The following is a 22,748-nucleotide window of genomic DNA, read 5'->3' on the forward strand; positions in this document are numbered from 1 at the left end:
AGCTGCCTCCTGCATGCCTCCTACTGGGGATCGAGCCCACAACCTGGGCATGTGCCCTGACCGGATTGAACCATGACCTCTTGTTTCATAGGTTTGTATAGCTCCTCAGAGCACCTTTCTACCTACTAGATGGAATGCTGCTGATCCATGAATCGTTTGATAAAGCCAATGTTAATAACTAATTTAAAAATTTTAAAAATGTTGTGTGGCTCTCTCTGAGGAATGGCTGAGGTGGGCATATCAATAATCTATTTTCACGAGGAGCCTCCTGGGAGAGAACTCACCCAAATGGAAGAAGAAATCTGGCATGATATGCTCAACTCAGTAACAAAATCTCAGGGTCAGAGTTGATGTGAAATTCTCCCACACTAAACTGTGACTTCAGTGAGGTCACGATTGTGTCTATTTCATTTACACTGTACATCCAGAGCCTGGCACATAGTAGATACTCAATAAGTACTTATTGATTGACTGACTGACTGAATTCTTTTTTTTTGTTAATCCTCATCCGAGGATATTTTTCCATTGATTTTTTAGGGAGGGTGGAAGAGAGAGGGAAAGGGAAGCATCGATGTCAGAAAAACACATCAATTGGTTGCCTCCTGCTCAAGTCCTGACCAGGTCCTGGGCTGGGGAGGAAGGAGCATGCAACCCAGGTAACCTGCCCTTGACCAAATCAAACCTGGCACCCGTTGGTCCATAGGCTGAGGCTCTATCCACTGAGCCAAACCAGCTAGGTCCTGACTGAATTCTTTTTAAAAAAAATATTTTTATTGATTTTTAGAGAGAGAGGAAGGGAAAGGGAGAGAAAGATAGAAACATCAATGAGAAAAAGTCATCGATTGGCTGCCTTCTGCATGGCCCCCACTGGGGATCAAGCCCACAACTTGGGCATGTGCCCTGACCGGGAACCGAACCAGCGACCTCTTGGTTCCTGGGTTGATGCTCAACCGCTGAGCCACACCAGCCAGGCCTGACTGAATTCTTATTATTGATAACTGGGACAGTGAGCCGAGGGTTTTCCCCTCCAAGGTCGTGTCTCAAGTCGCCAAAGAATGAGCTCCGCGGGCCAGAAGATTTAAGCAAAAGTGTGGAAAATTTGTTACAAGCAGATTCAGACTCCCCACGCGGGGAGGGGGCTCAATAATGGGCTGCCCGGGAAGCCTTGTGGTCCAGGGTATCTATTTGCTACAAGCCTGCTCTATGTCTACCTGTGTTGCTACCTGATTGATTCCCTCATTGTTCTTGCCCAACAACGGACCTGAACTTTCCCTGTTTCTATGTGTTCGTACACCTTGTTTGCTGCAGGCCCTCCCTTGGTTTCCCATGCCTCCCGCCCTGTGTCCAAAAACATTCTATTATTTCAGCCTGGTTGGTTTCTGTGATTAGATTTAGTCAGACAGCCTTGTTTGTCCCTGCTTAGGTTCCACCTGCGTTGCAAGCTAACTTCTCTCATTACTGCCTAGTGCATGTCACTCAAGTTGGTTTTCACTTTAGCCCTAATGAATTCATATTGGGATCCAGAAGGGTATATGTAAAATAAAGAAAAAGAAAAAAAAATAGGCAGACATTATGTCACAGAAAACACTGCCTTGGTATCTCCTAAAAAGAATAACCAGAAAAACAAGGAAGTGTTTTCTTCTCTTTACATTGCTTTCCTCACTTTACATTACCATGCAGTTTTAGCCCTTCATGGGCTTCTGGGTAATAGCAGGAGGTTCCTTCCAGGAGATGCTACACTCTCCACAGTACGGTGAGCAAGTTGCCAGGCAATAGACAAGAATGTTTATGAATATGGAGCTGGAGAGTCTGTGTAAGTGGGTAGAGGGGAAGAGCTAGATACATCATACTGGGATCCCATTTGGTATCCACAGCTTGGAGAAATATGGGTTATATTTGGGGATTGTGGAAGAGATTGCTAGCTGCTCACCAAATTCTAATTTCCTCATTTTCTGGACACATACCTTGCAGTTAGGTGTGACCTTGTGGTTGAGTTCTAGCCAATGGAATATGCATAGAAGTTATGTGTACCACACCCAAATTTCCATTGTGCTTGAGCCAAAATATTTAAAAAATTTATTTATTATTGCATTAGCCTACCCAATTAACACAGGGCTCAGCTAAGACTTTTACATGTCCTGCTACTGTATATACAGTCAGTCCTCCGTATCTTCGCGTTCCACATCCATGGATCGAAAATATTTGGGGAAACAAAGTTCCAGAAAGGTGATCTCTAAACAATACAATCTAACAACTACTTACATAGCATTTATATTGTATTAGGTATCATTAGTAATCTAGAGATGATTTTAAGTATACAGGAGCATGTGAGTAGGTTATGTGCAAATACTATGCCATCCTTCCTATATAATAAAAGGTTAATATGCAAGTTGTCCTCTGGACTAGGAGTTCGACCAGGGGGTGGGGCCGGCTGGCCAACTGCCTGTGGTGCCTCCCTTCCCCGGCGAGCCCCCCCCTCGATCCCCCCCCCGATTGGGGGTGGGGCCGGCCAGCCAACCGCCTGTGGTCCTTTCCCCGCCCCCCCCCCCCCCCAGGCCTGTGCAGCCCGATTGGATCAAGGCAGGCCAGCTGGACTCCACACGTGCATGAATTTGTGCATCGGGCCTCTAGTTTTATATAAGGGTCTTGAGCACCCATGGATTTTGTTATCTCTGAGGGGTCCTGGAACCAATCCCCTGTGGATACCAAGTGACTATTGTACCTGCAACATGGGTGTTTGGGAATGGAAATGGAGGCTCAGAGATCATTGCAGTTTTGAGGATACTAGTTAGCTATGAAGAAACTGAAGTTGAAGAGATGCCCTGGGAGCTTGGTAGGATTTTCAAAAGGAAAGAAACCATGAATGCAGCTGATAGAGCTTTAGGAAAGGCAGCAAGAAATGAAGCTTCCTATAAAGTGATCTTGCTCTAACTCAGACAACACATTTCAAAAAGGATCACAGCTCTTCCTAGAGAGTAGCAGGGTGTGAGATGGCGCAAAGTGTGTATTTGCATCTCACACCTGAGTATTTAACTGGAGCCACAGACTAGATATTGGGTTGTGTAATGGGGAAGCCTGCTCAGCTTCCTGTGCAAAACATGGAGCAGTGGACATTCTCTGAGGAAGGGTGGACCTGGCTTAGAGATGCTGGCACAACTCAGGAGTTATTTTCTCTGGGAAATCTCCCTGGTCTCTTTCCTCACCCAAATCTGGGATAAGAATACTTTCTGTGCACTCCTGTAATATCCCATTTTTACTGCTGTTCTAGTTTCCATTTGCTGAATAATGAAATCACTCTAAAACTTCCTGACTTTAAACAGCAATATTAATTTTTTTTCATTATTATCTCTTATGGCTCTGGGCATTCACTGGCTCAGCTGACACAATTCTCACTTGGGGAGGGTGTCAGGCTGTTGCAGTCAGATGGGATTGGAGTCATCTCGAAAGCTTTCTCACTCACAGACCTGGTGTGGGGATTGGTGCTCTTAGCCAGGCACCCTCACATGGCCTCCCCATGTGGCCTGGGCTTCCCCACAGCATGGCAGCTGGGTTCTGAGAGTGAGTGTGCCATGAGGACTGGGTGGGTGCAGGATGACCTTTTCTTTTTGTTGTTGTTGTTAATCCTCACTCAAGGTTATTTTTCCATTGATTTTTAGAGAGAGTGGAAGGGAGGGGAAGAAACAAAGAAAGAAACATCGACGCATTGATTGTTTGCCTCCCGTATGTGCCCGGATTGGGGCCAGGGGTCGAGCCTTCAACCAAGGTATGTGCCCTTGACTGGAATCAAACCCAGAACCCTTGAGTCCTTGGGCCTATGCTCTGTCCACTGAGCCAAATTGGCTAGGGCAGTATCGCCTTTTCTAACTTAACTTTGGAAGTCATGTAGAATCACTTTTACCATATTCTCTTTTGTTGCAACAGTGACAATCCCTCAGCCACATTGAGAGGGAGGGGACATAGGAATGTCAAAGAATTTTGGGGCATGTCTAAAAACCACTACAACTGCTGTCAGGATTTTCACATAATTTTGTCTACCTCCCCTACTAGAAAGTAAGTTCCTTGAGGGTATTGAGGATTCTTATTTACATTTGAATACCCAGCACATAGTAGGCATTCAATAGGTGTTTGTTGAATGAAGGAATAAAACAGCATTGCAACATTGGAGGTTTCAATAAGCTCTCATTAGAAGAGATGTTTTGTTTGTGAGAAGTAAAAAATTTGGAGGAACTACCTTCCTAATCTAATTCTGAAGACAAAGGAGAGACATTAAAGTTTTAAAAATGTAATTAGAGCTGTCATTAAGGAAGATTAAATTTTTAGTTTACAGGATAGATTTAGGGATGATGAGAGAGGAGGAGAGGAGATGTTTGAAGGCAATCTATCTAGATGAGATCTAATGTCTTGGAGTGGATGTGAAAGGCACTGAAAGATAGAATCTAGTAGTCTCAGGGAGGATTGGTGCAGAGAAGAGGAAGAATAAAGGTAACTAAGCTTTTGAACCTCGGTGGCTGAGAAATGGTAGGGTCATTAACAGAAAAAGGGAAGGCAGAGTAAGACCACTGTTGAAATGCTAGCCATTCAAGTCCCATTTCAAAAATCTCACTTGTTCCATATAGACTTTCTGATTTCTCTTCAGCCAGATGCAATATCTTTCTCCTTTTAGTTCCCAAACCCTTTGTTATATTGTCATGTTGCTTCACTCCCTCTGCCTCTTACCATGACTCTGACCCTATCATTTTTTTCATCCCACGTAGCACCTAAAATAGTGCTTTGTACTTTATAAGCCAGAGTACATTTACACTGAATTATGCAGTTTGGGGTGGGGAAAAATAGTCCCCCAAATTGGCTTTACTTTGTTCCTGTCTTTGCCCATTGGGTTGCTATAACAAAATACCACAGCCTGGGTCGCTTATGTATTTCTCACAGTTCTAGACACTGGTAGTCTGAGATCAGGGTGTCAGCATGGACAGATGAGGGCTCTTTCTGGTCTCAGAATTCTAGATGTATTCTCACGTGGCAGAAGAGCTCTGTGGGACCTCTTTTATAAGAGCACTAATTGTCCTGGCCAGTTTTCTCAATGGGTAGAGCATCAGCCCTAGGACCAAAGGGTTGTGGGTTCGATTCCTGGTCAAGGGCATGTACCTTGGTTGCAGGTTCCACAGCCTCAGTAGGGGAGTGTGTGGGAGGCAACCAATTGATCTGTCTCTCTCACATCGATGTTTCTCTCTCTCTCTCTCTCCCTCCCTCCTCCCTTCATTCCACTCTCTCTTGAAATTAATAGAAAAAATATCCTCGGGTGAGAATTAAAAAAAGAAATTAAAGCAACATAATTCTTTAAAAAAAGTAATGGAAAAAATATCCTCGGGTGAGGATTAACAACAACAGTATATACATAAGCACTAAACCCATTCATGAGGGTGCCACCTTGTAACACTTCACATTGCGTATTAGGATCCTAACATGTACATTTGGGGAGGACACTAACATTCAGACTATAGTAATTACTGTTCCTTTCCTGCACTTACTTCCTTCTATTCCCTCCCCCCTGCTACATTCATGTTATTTCTTCTGATATAGTTACACTTTAAAGAATGTTTTCCTTTATTTTTCTTAAAACGATTTTAAAAAAAATTGATTTCAGAGAGGGAGAGTTAGAAACATCAATGATGAGAATCATTGATTACCTGACTCCTGCATGCCCCCTACTGGGGATGGAGCCTGAAACTTGGGCATGTGCCCTGACTGGTATTGAACAGTGATCTCCTGATTCATAGGTTGTCGCTCAACCACTGAGCCACATAGGCCAGGCAACACTTTTTTCCTCTTATGATTTTTCTACATCAAAAAAGTAGGTCAGGGGGCACATGTAATACTTTCAACAATAAAGACTTATTTTTAAAAAGTAGATAAATACACTATCACTCTTTAGCTTTACTGAACAGTAAATTAATGGGTATTTTGGCAAGCATGGTTTGTAGCTAGAGTCTTTGATAATAATCTAGGTACACAGTATGTTGTAGGGGTGGAATTCTCCGTTACTCCCAATATTTCTTTTTAAAAAATAATTCTTTATTGTTGAAAATATTACATGTTTCCTTTTTTCCCCATTGACTCCCTCCAGCTCACCCCTGTCCCTCACCCCAGAACCTGTGTCCATGGGTCATGCATATATGCATACAAGGTCCTTGGTTGATTACCTCTCACCAACCCACCTTCCCTCCAAGATTCTGCACTCTGTTCCATGCGTCGAGTCTCTGGATCCACTTTGTTCATCAGTTTATTTTGTTACTTAGATTCCACATATGAGTGAGATTATGTGATACTTGTCTTTCTCCGATTGACTTATTTCACTTAGCATGATACTCTCTAGGTCGCTCCATGCTTCCTCAAAGGGTAAAGATTCTTCCTTTTTACTGCTGCATAGTATTCCATGGTATAAATGTACTACAGCTTTTTTATCCATTCATCTACTGATGAACACTTGGGCTGTCTCCCAATATTTCTTTATAGGACTACCTCCTGCAAAGAAGTCTGAGTTCTGAATATGCTACAGAGCACTAGGGAGATTCTAGCTTTCATTTGTGAGTGCCTGATTCAGGTAGGGAGTGCTAAATTGGCAAATTCCATTCTACATTCAGGGACTAGGAGGAAATTGGAAAGTCTGACCTTGAATTAATGTGGCTTGTTCACAGGCGTGTGAGTGAAAAATTCTCGAATAATTACTGGGTGAGTTTCAAGGTGATACACTTATTGGGGCTCTTGGGACCATTAGTATTGGAGGACTCAGAAGAGGAACAGCGGTTATTGTCGGGTGAATGGACTGCCCTGGTGACATTCCTGGTCTTTTCCTCAGCTGCACAGCCACATTCCTGGTTGATGATATGCTTACTTGTCAAACCCAACAGGTTAAAGAAGAAAGACCTTGGGAATGTTAGGGGGGGAAGTTTTTCTACGACTTTTGAGAGATCTTTCCTGATGGAGAGAGCTCCATGATATGACTCTTCTGGCCACTCTCCATTTCATCACTCACTGTGCCCTGGGGAGGTGGAGTGACTTAGCTAGCTGGGACGTAGGGAAAATCACTGGGCATGTCTTGCTCGGCGTGGCCCTTCTTCCTTGTGCGTGTGAGCTGTCACAGGAGCATATGTTCTCTATTTGGGCAGGTCTCTCCCGGCCTAGTGTTGCTTATATCTAGAAAGGTAATTCTGGGGTTCAGTTAAACACCATTTGGGTTGTGTGTGTGTGTGTGTGTGTGTGTGTGTGTGTGTAGTAAAGTTCTTTTTAAACAAATAATTTTTTTCTTTTAAATATATTTTATTGATTTTTTACATAGAGGAAGGGAGAGAGATAGAGAGTTAGGGACATCGATGAGAGAGAAACATCGATCAGCTGCCTCCTGCATACCTCCTACTGGGGATGTGCCCACAACCAAGGTACATGCCCTTGACCGGAATCGAACCCGGGACCCTTCAGTCTGCAGGCCGACGCTCTATCCACTGAGCCAAACCAGTTAGGGCTAAAAAATAATTCTTTATTGTTGAAAGTATTACATATGTTTCCCTTTTCCACCATGGAACCCATCCAGCCTGCCCCCACCACTCCCCACCCCCTGCCCCAGGCCTTTAGCACCCTATTGTCTATGCCCATGGGTTATGCATATATATGCATATAAGGTCTTTGGTTGTTTACCTCCCACCCACCCTCCCTGGCCTTCCCTCGAGATTCCACACTCTGTCCCATCTCTGGATCCACTTCGTTCATCAGTTTATTTTGTTACTTAGATTCCACATATGAGTGAGATCATGTAATACTTGTCTTTCTCCGATTGACTTATTTCACTTAGCATGATACTCTCCAGGTCCCTCCATGCTATCTCAAAAGGTAAGAGATACTTCTTTTTTTACTGCTGCATAGTATTCCATGGTATAAATGTACCACAGCTTTTTGTTGTTGTTGTTAATCCTCTTCCAAAGATATTTTTCCTCTTGATTTTAGAGAGAGTGGAAGGGAGAGGAAAAGACAGAGAGGAACATTGATGTGAGAGAAACACATTGATTGGTTGCCTCCTGCATGCACCCCAATCAGGGCCTGGGCTGGGAGAAGCCTCTAACCAAGGTATGTGCCCTTGATGTGAATTGAACCTGGGATCCTTTGGTTCGTAGGCTGACACTCTATCCACTGAGCCAAACCAGCTAGGGCACCACAGCTTTTTTATCCACTTATCTACAGATGGGCACTTGGGCTGTTTTTAGATCTTAGCTATTGTAAATTGTGCTGCTATGAACATAGGGGTGCATACATTCTTTCTGATGGGTAATTTGGGTTTCTTAGGATATATTCCTAGAAGTGGGATCACTGGGTCACATGGCAATTCCATATTTAATTTCTTGAGGAAACTCCATACTGTTTTCCATAATGGTTGCATCAGTCTGCATTCCCACCAGCAGTGTACTAGGGTTCCCTTTTCTCCACATCCTCACCAGCATTTGTCATTTGTTGATGGTAACCATTCTGACAGGTGTGAGGTGATACCTCATTGTCGCTTTAATTTGCATCTCTCTGATGATCAGTGACTTTTATATGAGCCTATGTCCTCTATTTTGACCTTTATTGCTGTTTAAAAGAATACTTGGAGCTCTATTTGCTGCTTTGGTATTATTTTTCAGTTTCTCTAGAACTTGGAATGGGAAGTGGGATGCTGTTATTCAGCCCCCGGAACGACCCTAACATTGTGAATATGATAATCATGACTCGGTAGAACACTAGTGATTATCTTCTAAAATGTCCAGTCATACCATGCACAAGTGTGTGAGTTACATTTAAGTTTAACACATAAGGTTCTACTTTCTGCTTTGTATGTCAGCATTATCACATCGACTGGGGTTCAGATGACCCCGAGGGTGACAATAAGCACCGCTGTTTTTATGAATCCCCGTAATACTGAGTAGATTATGTAACACGGCCCCTGTTCTTTTAAGGCTGTCACTTGAAGTTGGACTTAAAGTCAGCTAGATATTCCTCCAGCAAAAAGGGTTTACTTGGGAAAAAGAGAATTGCAATTGGGAACATGCAGCCCTGGCAAGTCATGTGCATCTTCACTAAAACAAAGAAGAGTAAATTTTTTTATAGAGGGGAAGAGAAGTTAGGAGGACTGTTACCAAGAGTTCTTCCTGTAGTGCGTGAGAGCTCCCCCTACAGGCCCTCCAACTTCCAATCTTGGTTGAGGTCTCAATGAATTCTTTTACACACACAGCTAGAGGTTTTGGCTTGAGTTCTTGCTGAACTGGGAAAGGAAGCGGGACTCAGAGATGCCATTACATGTGTGATTTGTTGTCTCCTTAAGCTTTAGATAGAAAAATAAAATATTTTACTTGGATGGCAAAATTGAAGGAAAGAAGACAAAACACACATGAGAATAAGAGAGTCAAACTTTTCTCAAAAGTGTTGAAATCAGAAGTGAAAGGAGAAGGAATCCTGGACAATTTGGTAAGATGCTCTCTTTTTTCCTCGCTGTATACTGGAGCTCTTGAGTAGAATGATGCTGCTACTGTTACTGTTGGTATTTGGAGATGAACTTATTGTTGTTTATTAAGGGCTTACTGAGTACCAGATATACGATCAATGCTTAGCATGCATTATCTTATTTAATGATGGTTACAATAAGCCCTGACAATGATAGCTGGGTCTGAGGTAGATGATATTATTCCCATTTTACACAGGACGAAGCTGGAGCTCAGAGAGGTTAAGTAACTTCTTAGGCCACACAGCTAAAAACACTTAGATAATGATCTGAACTCACTGAGGCTCATTCAATCAATTATTTCTCAGGTACTCAGCATTGTTTTTAGTTGTAAGCAACCGAAACCAACTATGGTAGATTTTAGCAGACGAGGAATTTATTAAAGAGGCCCTGGATTGCTCACAGAAATGCCAAGAGCTGGAGAGCCAAGCGTGGAAGCTTCCCAACAGGAACAACAGCCAGAATATGGCTGCTCTGCTGTCATGGCTGTTGCTGTGTTCTAGATACTTCAGCTTGCGATGCTTAGTCACTGGGGCTGGATTCCGGATGCTGCTAGCAAGCACAGCCTCCTCCTCCGTCTTGCTGCAGCCACCACAGTCCCCAGAGGATCTAGAGTCCCTGCTTCTTGCACTACTACTTCTGGATTCAAAGCCTAGGCAGATGTCTCCGACGAATGAGGCGTGAGTGCATGGGCTGCCCTCGGGCTGCTAGAGTGGTGAGGGACACACTTCCTCACTTACATCTTCTCTCCTGGGTGGTGGGCTTTGTTCCCCAGACTCCTGATGAGGAAGTCCCCAGATGTGGTAAAGACGGTCACATGCTGGGCAGCCACAGGAACGACAAATGGTCATCTGTCCAGCACTCATTTGGCAGCAAAACCTGACTGAACTGATATGAAGCACCTAGTTTATAAGTAATTTTTAAATATAATATATGATTATAATTAAATTATAATTTTAGTTATTCCATTTACTGTGAAGATCAATCTGTTTACCTGCAGAAATATTAATGTTTGATAATGGCGTGTTTGCCCAGGCCCTCAAGGGGAGGGAGAGGAAGAGGTGTTACCTAATATTGGGTCCATGTACTGCACTGTCTTTCTAAAAATCTTAACATTCTGAATTTCGAAACATGTCTATACTCAAGGGTAATGGATAAGGGACTCTGGATTGCATCTGAATGGGGGCTTGATTGGTGAATAGAATTCAGATGTTTGGAGATATGGAGGGGATTTTAGGAAGAGAAAAAGAGCATCATCCCACACCAGCTTGGGTCTAGGCACGTCATTATCCAACCATTAAATACGCTTTAAAGGCAGAGAAGACCTGCATTACTGATAACTATTTTCCCTTAATTCATGATTCATACACAACTGGAGGGTTGGGCTTTCTGGGTTTGGTTCCCCCGCCCCCTCCTCCCCCCAGTATTAATCCCCTCCTTCTCCCACAAATCACCTGACTTCCCTGAAAACTCTGTAACACACCCTTTGGCTGAAAAAGAGCATTAGGCAATCGGTGAAATTCCCCATTCCTCCTTTCCCCCTCTGTAGCCCTGGATAGAGGAATCGCAGGCCTGAGAGACGTATGCAGTTCTGGTTTCAAAAGCAGAGGGAGCTCTAAGATCAAGGCTGAGTTACCCTTCCCCTAAGTCATGGTCTCCCAGCCCCCTCTTGTTTAGATCAGGGAATTTCAGACATGCACACTGGGGTAGAGAATCATATCAACAGAACCAGGACAGGGAGGCCGGCAGAGGTTCCTGCAGAGAGAGCGTCCAGGCCCCGTACTTCTCTCCCTGGGAGCCGGCAGGGTCGCCCAGCATGCCCACTGGCAAGAGAGGGGACTGACCCACTTGCTCCCCTCAGCTTCTGAAGGTAAAAACCTTAAAAACGAAGAGCAGAGCTTTGATAGAGGCAAAAAGAGAGGCGGAAAACTTTTACATACAAAGGTTTTGGGCAAAGATGGAGGGTTGGAAAGAGCAGAATAAAAAGAAGGCAAAATATAGATACTGTAACCTATTTCTCTTAGGTACTTCATCCACCCTCACGTCACCCCACTGCCTAGTACTGTTTTCAGGATTTACATTTGGCCTACCCCACCCCTTTGGCAAAACTTTTCTGTGGAAAGATGATATCTTGTCTTTTTTAGTGATGGGGGAAACCTTGCCTCCTGGAAAATTAATGTAGAAAATTGAGGGAATACCTTTCTTTTCCTTTTATGTTTATTGTTATCCAGCTACCCTTTTTCTCCTTCCCCACCCAACCCTGACTTAGACCAGTTCTCCCAAGGTCACTGCCTACTAGTGAAAGAAGCGCTTTCTCCATCAATGCTCATTGGGAGTATCAATAGAAATGCATGCAGTAATAAATATAGTAAAGACAACTGGTTTGAAGTGATAGGAGGATCACTGTCAAGAGAGAAGGGAGAACATGCCTTACATGAATGGGCACAATGGGGAAAGACTCCTGAAAACGTGAGTGGAAATGGTGATATTGTTCTGTGAGGGCAGGAGAGAGACTGATGAAGTTGGGGCTGGGATGGGAAATGGGGTGATGTGAGGGTGAGGAGGAGAACAGAGGAGGAAGGAAACTGGGATCAAGTACTCATTCTTTTGTGTGTTTTTTAAAATATGTTTTTAAAAAAATATATTTTATTGATTTTTTACAGAGAGGAAGGGAGAGAAATAGAGAGCCAGAAACATCGATGAGAGAGAAACATCGACCAGCTGCCTCCTTCACGCCCCCTACTGGGGATGTGCCCGCAACCAATGTACATGCCCTTGACCGGAATCGAACCTGGGACCTTTCAGTCCGCAGGCCGACGGTCTATCCACTGAGCCAAACCGGTTTCGGCTAAAATATGTTTTTATTGATTTCAGAAAGGAAGGGAGAGAGAGAGAGAGAGAAACATCAATGATGAGAGGGAATCATTGATCGGCTGCCTCCTGCATGCCCCACACTGGGGACTGAGTCCACAACCTGGGCATGTGCCCTTGACCAGAATCGAACCTGGGACCCTTTGGTCCGCAAGCCAATGCTCTATCCACTGAGCCAAACCAGCTAGGGCAGTCCTCATTCTTTTGGAGAAAAACTGGGATAAGGTCCAGAGAGCAATAGGAGAAGGATATGATTTAGTTTTAGTTTAGAAAGTTAATTGAAGTAGAATCAGGGAGGGTGTGAGGAGATAGGGGTCATATGGTGGTGATATAACTGTTTAACCTGTGTGTTATTCTTATGAAGGTAACACTGAACACAGGTGACTCTCCAAAGCAGTTGCCTGTGTTTGTTAGACAAATACAGCTAGACCTGCCCCCACCCCCTTTAGCTCCAAAGTCCAGAGGTGCTGAGAGCCAGGTCCAAGACACGTGCTGCTCACCAGGGATGGACAAATTGCCAACAATGTGGTAAGTGACCATGAGTCCGCAGAGATGTGCATGGACTCCATTCTCTTCATCTTCTTAAGAAAATAGCTCAGTTCTGAAGCCTGGGTTTTGATTTGATCTATGCCTTTTTATTTTATTCCAACCCAAGATTCTCCTCCCTACACTGTGCTTCTTGTCTCTGTGACAAATGCTGGAGCTCTGCACTAGTCTCCTGTACTGGTGTCACCCACCTCTTCATATGCCTTTTTTTTTCCAGGTGCATTGTCCTGTTTTCCATTTTGCCATGGGTTTATGCTGAGCCTACTATGTATGGGGAGATACTGTCCCCTAACTATCCTCAGGCATACCCCAATGAGGTAGAGAAAACTTGGGATATAGAAGTTCCTGAAGGGTTTGGGATCCATCTCTACTTCACCCATCTGGACATAGAGCTGTCAGAGAACTGCGACTATGACTCGGTGCAGGTATATTATAATAAGCACATACGGGATAGGGCTGGGGGATCAAATGAGATGGAGGAGGGAGTGCCACAGGCATATGGTGAACTAGAGTTAAATAGTCGTAAGATGGTATGTGTTCTACTCTCCCTGTCCCTTTTCCTCTCACCTCTGTATCAAAGTATTACCCTTTTCTAGCTTCTTTTTGACTCTTCTCTTAGATAATATCAGGAGGCATTGAAGAAGGGAAAATCTGCGGACAGAGGACCAGCAAGAATCCCAACTCCCCAATCGTGGAAGAGTTCCAAGTCCCATCTAATCAACTCCAGGTGATCTTTAAGTCAGACTTCTCCAATGAAGAGCGTTTCACAGGGTTTGCTGCATACTATGTTGCTGTAGGTAAGGCTCACCCTTCTCTATTGACTCATTGATCCAGTTAAGGGAAGCAGGATAGATATTGAGCAGTGCAGTGAATAAAGAGCATTTATAACTCTTAAAAAGTGTTGACTTGCCTTGGATTGCTTTATGAGTTGCCTTTATGAAATCCAAACACTTGATCATATATTAGTAGTGATGATGATAATGTTAACAATCTATATATATAAAAAGCCAGCGACCAGAATGCTGTAATGACTGGAATGACCAGTCACTATGACATCCACTGCAGCCAGTGAACCAGCCTGATCTGGGGTGGGGCTGTCCGGCCAACCTCCCATGGCCCCTCCCCCTGGCTGGCCCCACTCCCAATCAGCCTCTCCTACCCCGATCAAGGATGGGGCAGTCAGCCAACCCCCTTACAGACCCTTCCCCCAGCCAGCCCTGCCCCCAATTGCCCCCCTTACCTCAATAGGGGGTGGGGCCCACTGGCCCACCACCCACAGCCCCTCCCCCTGGCTGGCCCCATCCCTGATCAGCCCCCACCATCCCGATCAGCCCATGGCCCCTTCCCCAGCCAGCTCCACCCCTGATTGGCTCCCCCCACTCTGATCAGGGGTAAGGCCATTGGCTACCATCCATGGCCCCTTTCCCCACCTGGCCCCGCCCTCATTTGGCCCTCCCACCCCAATTGAGGGCAGAACTCGCCGGCCAATCACCTGCAGCCCCTGCCCCCTGGCCAGCCCGGCCCTGATTGGGCCCTGATCGGGGCGGGCCAGCCAGCCAACCTCCTGCTGTCTCCTCCTCCCGACAGGCCCAGCCCTGATCTGCCCTGATCAGGGCCAGGCCAGCCAGACCCCACCCCTGCATGAATTTGTGCACTGGGCTTCTAGTAAATAATAAACATCAATTTATTGAGAGCCATTATGAAGTGGGCACTGTATAAGGAATTTTACCTATATTAATTTTATCTTCACCTAAACTTTTCCAGGTAGATATTATTATCTCTATTTAAAGATAAGGAGAGTGAGGACGAGGAAAGTTAAATAACTTGCCAAGACTCACACAAGGAATGTGTGCTATTCAAACCCATTCAATATATGGCAAACAAACCTTCAAATTCTGTGTGCTTCTACACCTAAAATAAAGTTAGAACATCTCATAAAGCCAAACTATTAGATTAGACAGAAGTGCCAACATTATACAAAGTAATAAATGTACTAATTGTTTATCCCTGCTGAAGACATATCATCATGTTTAGCTTGTGGAGTATTTTCTTTGGAGCCAAAATGCTCGTTTGTGAGAAGGGCCAAGGGTCTCTGGCAGTGAGAGCTCCCTTATAGCTGTACAATGCTAAGGCACAACTTTGGAGTCACGTTTCAGGAGAGCAATATAGAATAATACCCTGCTGAAATGTGATTTACTGAAGGTCTTTAAACAACAGTCCTTTTTTTAAACTTTTCTTGCCCTTGCAGTTTTGGGTTTAACCTCACTCTTCTTTCTAGATCTTTTGCCCTTGACCTCAATCTTTCTCTACTTTTGTAGATATTAATGAGTGCACAGACTTTGCAGATGCCCCTTGTAGCCACTTCTGCAACAACTTCATTGGTGGTTACTTCTGCTCCTGCCCCCCAGAATACTTCCTCCATGATGATATGAAAAATTGTGGAGGTAAGTTTGGCATTGAACTGGTGCATAGTCCCTGGGATTTGGATTGGCTGGAGGCTTCGGTTAAGGGCTTTAACTACCCTTCCAATTTTGATTAGTTTCAGTCTTGATTTGGCATCTATTCTTAGTTAGCTTAGAGTGGGGGTTGGGGGGGGGGCACAAGAGTGGAAGATGACAAGATTACAGAGTCAAGTTAATTAATTGGAGAAGAGAGATAGATGCCTTTGAAGAGTCTATCTGTGACTGTTCATAACTATGAAAGGCTCTATCACAAGCAATGTGATGGAAACCCTATAGGCACTGGGTATCTCTACTAATATGTATTGGGTATATACTTGCTGCATATGGGCTCCAGTCAGGGACTGTCAGTTTATAAGAGGAATCATAGATAGGGCAGGAACTCCTTTGCTTAGCCTATATTTGATTTCTCCTTTCTCTTTTTCTCTCTTAGTCAATTGCAGTGGGAATGTGTTCACTGAACTGATTGGGGAGATCACAAGTCCCAATTATCCTAATCCATACCCAGAGAATTCAAGGTGTGAATATCAGATCCTGTTGGAGCAGGGTTTCCAAGTGGTGGTGACGGTGCGGAGAGAAGATTTTGATGTGGAACCAGCTGACTCAGAGGGCACCTGCGTTGACAGTTTAGTTGTGCGTGATAGATGATTAATTTTCCTCCCAAGTCACACAGAGAGATTTCTTCTTGAAGATAAATTAGTTTTCCTCCTTTTTTTCTTCCCCCTTTGTTTTATTTTATACTATTTTTATTCATCTCCCTTACGTTTATTCTCTTTGTTTTACCTCTTTCTTTTCATTCTTTCTCTCTTCTGATTTCATCATGTTGTGTCCTTTCAGTTTGTAGCAAGAGACCAGCAATTTGGTCCTTACTGTGGAAATGGATTTCCTGGGCCACTAAATATTGAGGCCAATAGTAATGTCCTTGATATCATCTTTCAAACTGACCAAACAGGGCAGCAAAAGGGCTGGAAACTTCGTTATCGTGGAGATCGTGAGTAATCTAAAAGTTGTGCTTTGGTTGGCTGTAAAAAGTCCCTGGACAATGTAAAATCAAAACAGGTAGATTGTTGTAGAGAGGAGTATCCTGATTACTCTCCGTTACTCAGCAAGATCTAGACCTGTCAGTGGTTGCTAGAAATGCCTCAGTGTCTAGAAATACTTCAACTGGGCCCGTGAATGCAGGCAACTGGGGGGCGGTTAGTTAGTAATGCCTTATTATTTTAGATATCTCAATACTGGAATATTAGGAATCAGGATGACCGGATGATTTTACAAAGTATGAGAATGATGTAAATAGAACAGAGATTTCCCACCTATTTGGTGAATTATTTTTCCTGTCCTTTCCAAGCAATCCCCTGTGCTAAAGAAGTCACTGCCAATTCTGTTTGGGAGCCTCAGAAGGAAAAATATGTGTTCAAAGATGTGGTGAAGATAACCTGTCTGGAGGGGTTCGAAGTTGTACAGGTAAAGTACTGTAAGGGACTTTTCCCTAATCCCTAGATGAGGATGAGCATACTGGAATTTCCTTATTGTTTTATTGAATATTCTTGTTTGAGCATAAACAGAACCTTCCTTTGAGTCATAGAGCTCTTGGCCAGCCTGGCATTCTCTCTGTGCCCACAGTCCTCCTGGGGAAGGGGAGCTGATATGCTGGGGCAAACTTGTCTTTTAGCCCTGACTCCTGGGTGCTTTGGGTCATTCTGCTAAGATGTCCCCGAGGTTTTTGTGGTGAGGATTCCTCTTTGATTCAAGGCCAAAGATTGATTCAATTTTTCATTTTAATTCCCCATATCCCTCCTTATAAATTAATGGTGATGTCTATCTTTCTCTAGGGAAGTGATAGCTTGACATATTTCTATTCTACTTGTCAAAGCAATGGAAAGTGGAGTAATTCCAAACTGAAGTGTGAACGTATGTATCTCTTTAAAATGGGACTTTTTTCCCCCCCTCCCAAAAGGAATAGAAAGATCAGCACATCAAAATTCACATGTATGGTTTCCTTTCAGGCTTGTGAGAGTGGGTTAGGTTTTTGAAGGGAAGCCATCATGAAGTCCCAACTCTGTGTGGTCCCAGGACAAACTGGCAGATTTCTTAAAAATAAAAGAAAAGGAAAAAAAAAAGAGGTTTGGTAGAGTTAATAGGACCATATGGGTCCATTCCTGGCTTCTGCAGGGGCTTCTACCAACCACTGAGAACCAGGTTCTTCCTTGTACCTTTCAGTTGAATTGGAAGGAGGGAGTGATACCAGTTGGAGAGCATGGCTACAGAGAGGCTGGTGTGGAGAATCATTCCAGGTGTACTTATGGATGTAGGAGTGGAGCAGAATGCAGGACATGGCTGGGAGGATGGAACTGGCCTAGTGACCAATGACTTCCCGGGAAGAGTGTCTATCCTGACCACCACTCTCCTGCCTTCCTCTTGTAGCTGTGGACTGTGGCTCTCCTGATCCCATTCAGAATGGTAAAGTCGAAGAACCAGAAGATACTTTATTTGGTTCTGTCGCTCGCTACACTTGTGAGGAGCCATATTACTACATGGAGAATGAAGAAAGTGGTAGGTTTCTTTCTTTCTTTTTTTTTTTTTTCTAGAGAGAAGAGAGAAAGGGTGAGAGTGTTGGAGGGTGAATAGCACAATCTTTCTGTGCTGAAGAGAGTTTGGAAAGAAATTAAGGAGATGAGATAGACTCTGTCCATACTCTTGGCTTATTCTAAATATGTAGTTTTCATATGGGGCAGGGTAGGTTCCATAGGATTATTCATAGTGAATCATAGAGATCACCTAGCTCAGCTTCACAACTAGGCAGGAGTTCCCCCTACAATATCCGTCTTTATGTGATTATCCAGTGTTTGACCAATTATTTAATGCAGAACCACAGGAGTAATGCTTCCAGCTTCAAGTCACCATGCTATGATGACTGGCTTTCTTTCTTTCTTTTTTTTTTTCAATATTTTATTGATTTTTTTACAGAGAGGAAGGGAGAGGGATAGAGAGTTAGAAACATCGATGAGAGAGAAACATCGATCAGCTGCCTCCTGCACACCCCCTACTGGGGATGTGCCCGCAACCAAGGCACATGCCCTTGACCGGAATTGAACCTGGAACCCCTGAGTCCGCAGGCCGACGCTCTATCCACTGAGCCAAACCGGTTTCGGCTGATGACTGGCTTTCTTTTTTTTTTTTTTTTAAATATATTTTATTGATTTTTTACAGAGAGGAAGAGAGAGGGATAGAGAGTTAGAAACATCGATCAGCTGCCTCCTGCACACCCCCTACTGGGGATGTGCCCGCAACCAAGGTACATGCCCTTGACCGGAATCGAACCTGGGACCCTTGAGTCCGCAGGTCAACGCTCTATCCACTGAGCCAAACCGGTTTCGGCTGATGACTGGCTTTCTTGATGGAGAGGCCATGGTAGTGCTAGAGGAAGGACTGGATGAGACATAGTATGTTCCACTTCATTGTTTTAAATTAATTAATTAAAAAAATTTTCCCTCTTGAAGCGCTTTCCCAATCTCTGCCATAACCCTCTTCCTTCCACTTTGGAGACTATTCTTTTCCCTCCCTAGGCAGGATAGAGGTCAGAGAAATTGTTTGGAAGATGTTACCAAGATTTTTTCCCCTAATTTATATGACCTAATCTCCTCCTCAAGTCCCAGAGAAGCTGAGGCTCTGAATGAAAGGGGGGAATAGAAGATAGAAGATATGGTGGTGAGTGTGTCCTGTGTCTCTTGTGCTATTCCAGGGGAGTATCGCTGTGCTGGAAACGGGAGCTGGGTGAATGCTGTGCTGGGCACAGAGCTGCCACAATGTGTTCCAGGTAATCAGGGCTCAGACTTGGGTAGAAAGCATAGCCACTGGTACAGGTGAGTGGGGTCAACCTCTGAAAGTAGCTGTAATCCTCTTGGGAAAGGACTTAACAATCTGGGCCTACCAGAGTTTAGTTCAGTGAGGAAAAGACAATGAAAGAAATGAGAGACAAAAAAAGAAATTGCAGACAGATCAGAGTTGAGTAGGAGAAGGCTCTCAGGCAAAGCCAAGATAATAATGATTCTGGTAGTAACAACAGTGTTACTATGCCCTGAGCTAGTTAATTGAATTTATTATCTTATTTAAGTCCTTGCAACAGCCCTACAAGGTAGGTATTATTAGTCCCATTTTACAGATGAGTGAATTAAGTGCAACCTCACAAAGTTAGTAAGGGGCAGGGGTATACTTTGAACCCAGGTCTGAGGCCTAAGCCTGTTACGCTCAACTCAGAGTCCATCAGGCTGACTAGTGAGGGATTTAGGTAAGCCAACTTTACCTGAAATAAAATTAATTTTTAGTAATATTGGGTAATGGCAAGTGATCAAACCTAGAACCAATCAATGGGGAATGAAATGAAAGAAGAGAACCCTCCCTTTGCCCCATTTCCATGGATCTCTAGGAGGGACTCAGCTGTAATTAGGACTTCAGTAAAGAAGGTGATACGTGTTTGATTTGGGCATCAGACGAAGGTAGAATGCTTGCCTCTCCTACTGTCTGTATGAGAAAAGAGTTTTCCAGCCTGGCTCCCAGATGGGCCCTACCCGCTGAGCCAAGGATGAGGTCTACAGGGCTATGAGTCAAGCTGTCCACAGCGTGAAGCAGTAGTAGTTCACACACTGCCTCAGTTTACCCAGTCTTCCCCATAGCCTGTTTGTAGAATTGGCAACATGGGATGTTTGGTCCTTAGGTATGTTCAGAATGAGTCAGGTACGGAGATGGACCAAACACAGGGTTGGCTATCTTGTGCTAGAGAGCTCTGAAGCCTGGCAGGTTTTTAAGTGGTTGGAGGACTTGTAGGAGCCTAGCAATCTATTTCCTGCTCCTTCCCAACCTTGTTCTTGTTCCTTCCTAGTCTGTGGAATTCCCAGTGAGCCCTTTACAGGAGGAAAACAGAGGATATTTGGAGGATCTTTTGCAGATATTAAAAGTTTCCCCTGGCAAGTCTACTTTGCAAACCCACGGGCTGGTGGGGCTCTCATTGATGAGTATTGGGTGCTGACAGCTGCCCATGTCGTGGAGAAAAACCGGAATCCAGAAATGTATGTTGGGTCTACCTCAGTGAATCGTGATGAACGGAAAAATTCCCAGATGCTCACTCCTGAACGTGTGATTATTCATCCGGGTTGGACCTTCCTAGACGACCCGGAAACACGGAGGAATTTTGACAATGACATTGCGCTGATACGGCTTAAAGACCCAGTGAAAATGGGGCCCACTGTGTCCCTTATCTGCCTGCCAGGCAACTCCTCAGAATACAACCCCTCAGTGAGAGACCTGGGACTGATTTCAGGTTGGGGCAGAACAGAACAAAGAGATCACGTTGTAAAGCTCAGAGGGGCAAGGCTACCCATTGCTCCTTTACAAAAGTGCCAGGAGGTGAAGGCAACAAATCCGCGAGTGGATGTAAAAACCTATGTTTTCACTGACAACATGATCTGTGCTGGAGGAGAGAAAGGTGTTGATAGCTGTGAAGGGGACAGTGGGGGGGCCCTTGTTCTACAGGACCCCAATGAAAATAATCCCAAATTCTATGTAGCTGGCTTGGTGTCCTGGGGCCCCCAGTGTGGGACCTATGGGATCTATACACGAGTGAAGAACTACATTGACTGGATAATGCAGACTATGCAGGAAAATAGTACCCCCAGTATGGACTAATCCACACATATTTCACCAGCCTCTCCAACGGCTAGGACCAATCTGTTGCTTTCTGTTCTTCACGCCTATGATTTAAATAGAACTTGGGTGTAGGTATACATGGCTGGAGGTAGTGTTTGATCATGACATAGTGTTGATCATTCAGTGTGGTCTAAATCTGTGGATAACAACATGGGAAGGGCACTGCTATCTTGCACTATTCCCCAGGGAGTCCCCTTTCCTGATGATTACCTGGTGTTACAGTTCTGACTCTGAAATTTATTGTTGGGCATACCCTTGATTTATTTGTTTCCCTTTCATCTGTTCAAAGTTCTACTTACTCTATCATTCTCAATGTCTACTATCTACTTGTAATAAAGCAGGTTTATAACCCAGTTCTGGCTGACTTATCTTATTCCACATCAAGACCTCAGCACCGTAGAAGGAGAGTGTAATGAGAAGGCTATTGTGTCATGGAAATTCAGAAATCTAGCAGCCAATATGTATATACTAGAGGCCCAGTGCACAAATTCATGCACGGGTGGGGTCTGGCCAGTCCAGCCCCAATTGGCAGATAGGGGCCGGGCCTGTCGGGAGGAGGAGACTGTGGGAGGTTGACCTTGCCCCTGAATGGGGTTGGGGGGACCAATCAGGGGCCAGTGCCTGGGGAAGGAGCCATGGGTGGTTGGCTGGCCGGCCCTGCCCCTGATCATAGTGGCGGGGCCAATCGGGGGGCGGGGGGGGGGGGCAGAGCTGGCTAAGGGGAGGAGCTGATTGGGGTTGTTGGGGCCCTTCAGGGGCAGGGCTGGCTGGGGGGAGGGGCCACAGGCAGTTGGCTGTCTGGCCCTGCCCCTGATTGGGGTGGGGGGGCTGATCTGGGGTGGGGTCGGGCTTGGGAGGGGCTGCAGGAAGTTGGCCAGCTGGCCCTTACCCCTATTGGGGTGGAGGGACTATCAGGGGTGGGGCCAGCTGGGGGAAGGCGCTGTGGGCTGAGCGGGGTGGTGGGGCCCATTGGGGGCGGGGCTGACTGGGGGAAGGGGCTGCAAGAGGTTGGCCTGTTGGCGCCACCCCCTGATCTGGCGGTTTGCTGGCCACAGTAGGTGTCATAGCTACCAGTTGTTCTGGTTGTTATGGCGTTCTGGTCACTGGCTTTTTATCTATATACTAGGGGCCCAGTGCACAAATTCGTGCACCTTGAAAAGAACTGTGGACTGTGAGGCTGTGGTAGGCAAAGGGGCCAGTCTCAGCCCATCCTCCATGACCCCACCCAGCCTCTCCTGCTGTGGCCCCTGGTCCCTTGTCTGCTGGCAGCCCCGCTCCTGCCACTGCTGTTCCCACGAGCTGATGGTGTGGAGTGATTGGGGCCTGTGCTGTCAGCAGGTGCGAGCAGTGGCTGCTGCCCCGATCACCCCTCAGGAGCAGGAGGAGATGGAGAAGCCTCAGGGGCGATTAGGGCCAGCAGCCTCTGCTCACAGGCGCTGATGATGCCAAGTGATTGGGACTGGTGCCAGGCACCACCAGTGGGTTCGAGCAGCAGCTCTGGCACTGGCAGCAGGTGCAAGGATCAGGCAGAACATCGGTGCACGGGAGCAAAGAATTTTCAGAACAACCGGTTGCTATGACATGCACTGACCACTAGGGGGTGTGTGCGGACCATGGAAGGCATCGGCTGCGTTGGGATGGTTGAGCAG

At 45.2% G+C, this 22,748-nt stretch overlaps 1 protein-coding gene across 3 annotated transcripts; it reads left to right on the forward strand.

The window, feature by feature from the left end:
* Positions 1-11,230: 11,230 nt before the first annotated feature.
* C1S (complement C1s) lies at positions 11,231-21,452 on the forward strand. Of its 3 annotated transcripts, none has more exons than XM_079775575.1 (12): positions 11,231-11,390; positions 12,841-12,919; positions 13,155-13,362; positions 13,557-13,734; positions 15,256-15,381; positions 15,830-16,029; positions 16,234-16,387; positions 16,745-16,860; positions 17,229-17,307; positions 17,821-17,949; positions 19,139-19,213; positions 20,276-21,452. In XM_079775575.1, exons 2-12 carry the CDS (start codon positions 12,897-12,899, stop codon positions 21,076-21,078), a joined length of 2,091 nt encoding a protein of 696 aa, XP_079631701.1. In that variant the 5' UTR covers positions 11,231-11,390; positions 12,841-12,896; the 3' UTR covers positions 21,079-21,452. The 3 variants fall into 3 exon arrangements, with proteins under 3 accessions (XP_079631701.1, XP_079631702.1, XP_079631700.1); XM_079775576.1 differs by having other exon boundaries at positions 11,235-11,390; positions 12,756-12,919; XM_079775574.1 differs by lacking the exon at positions 11,231-11,390 and adding an exon at positions 11,476-11,989 and having other exon boundaries at positions 12,756-12,919.
* The last annotated feature ends 1,296 nt before the right edge of the window (positions 21,453-22,748 follow it).

Source organism: Cnephaeus nilssonii (genome assembly GCF_951640355.1).
Source record: "Cnephaeus nilssonii genome assembly, chromosome: 6".
Taxonomy (NCBI): domain Eukaryota; kingdom Metazoa; phylum Chordata; class Mammalia; order Chiroptera; family Vespertilionidae; genus Cnephaeus; species Cnephaeus nilssonii.

Excerpts from the sequence above, each read along its gene's own strand:
- C1S (XM_079775574.1), top strand. The coding sequence starts at position 11,843 with ATGCTCATTGGGAGTATCAATAGAAATGCATGCAGTAATAAATATAGT. Across the intron at positions 16,388-16,744 it reads ACTTCGTTATCGTGGAGATC|CAATCCCCTGTGCTAAAGAA; the intron begins GTGAGTAATCTA and ends GTCCTTTCCAAG. Across the intron at positions 17,950-19,138 it reads CATGGAGAATGAAGAAAGTG|GGGAGTATCGCTGTGCTGGA; the intron begins GTAGGTTTCTTT and ends GTGCTATTCCAG.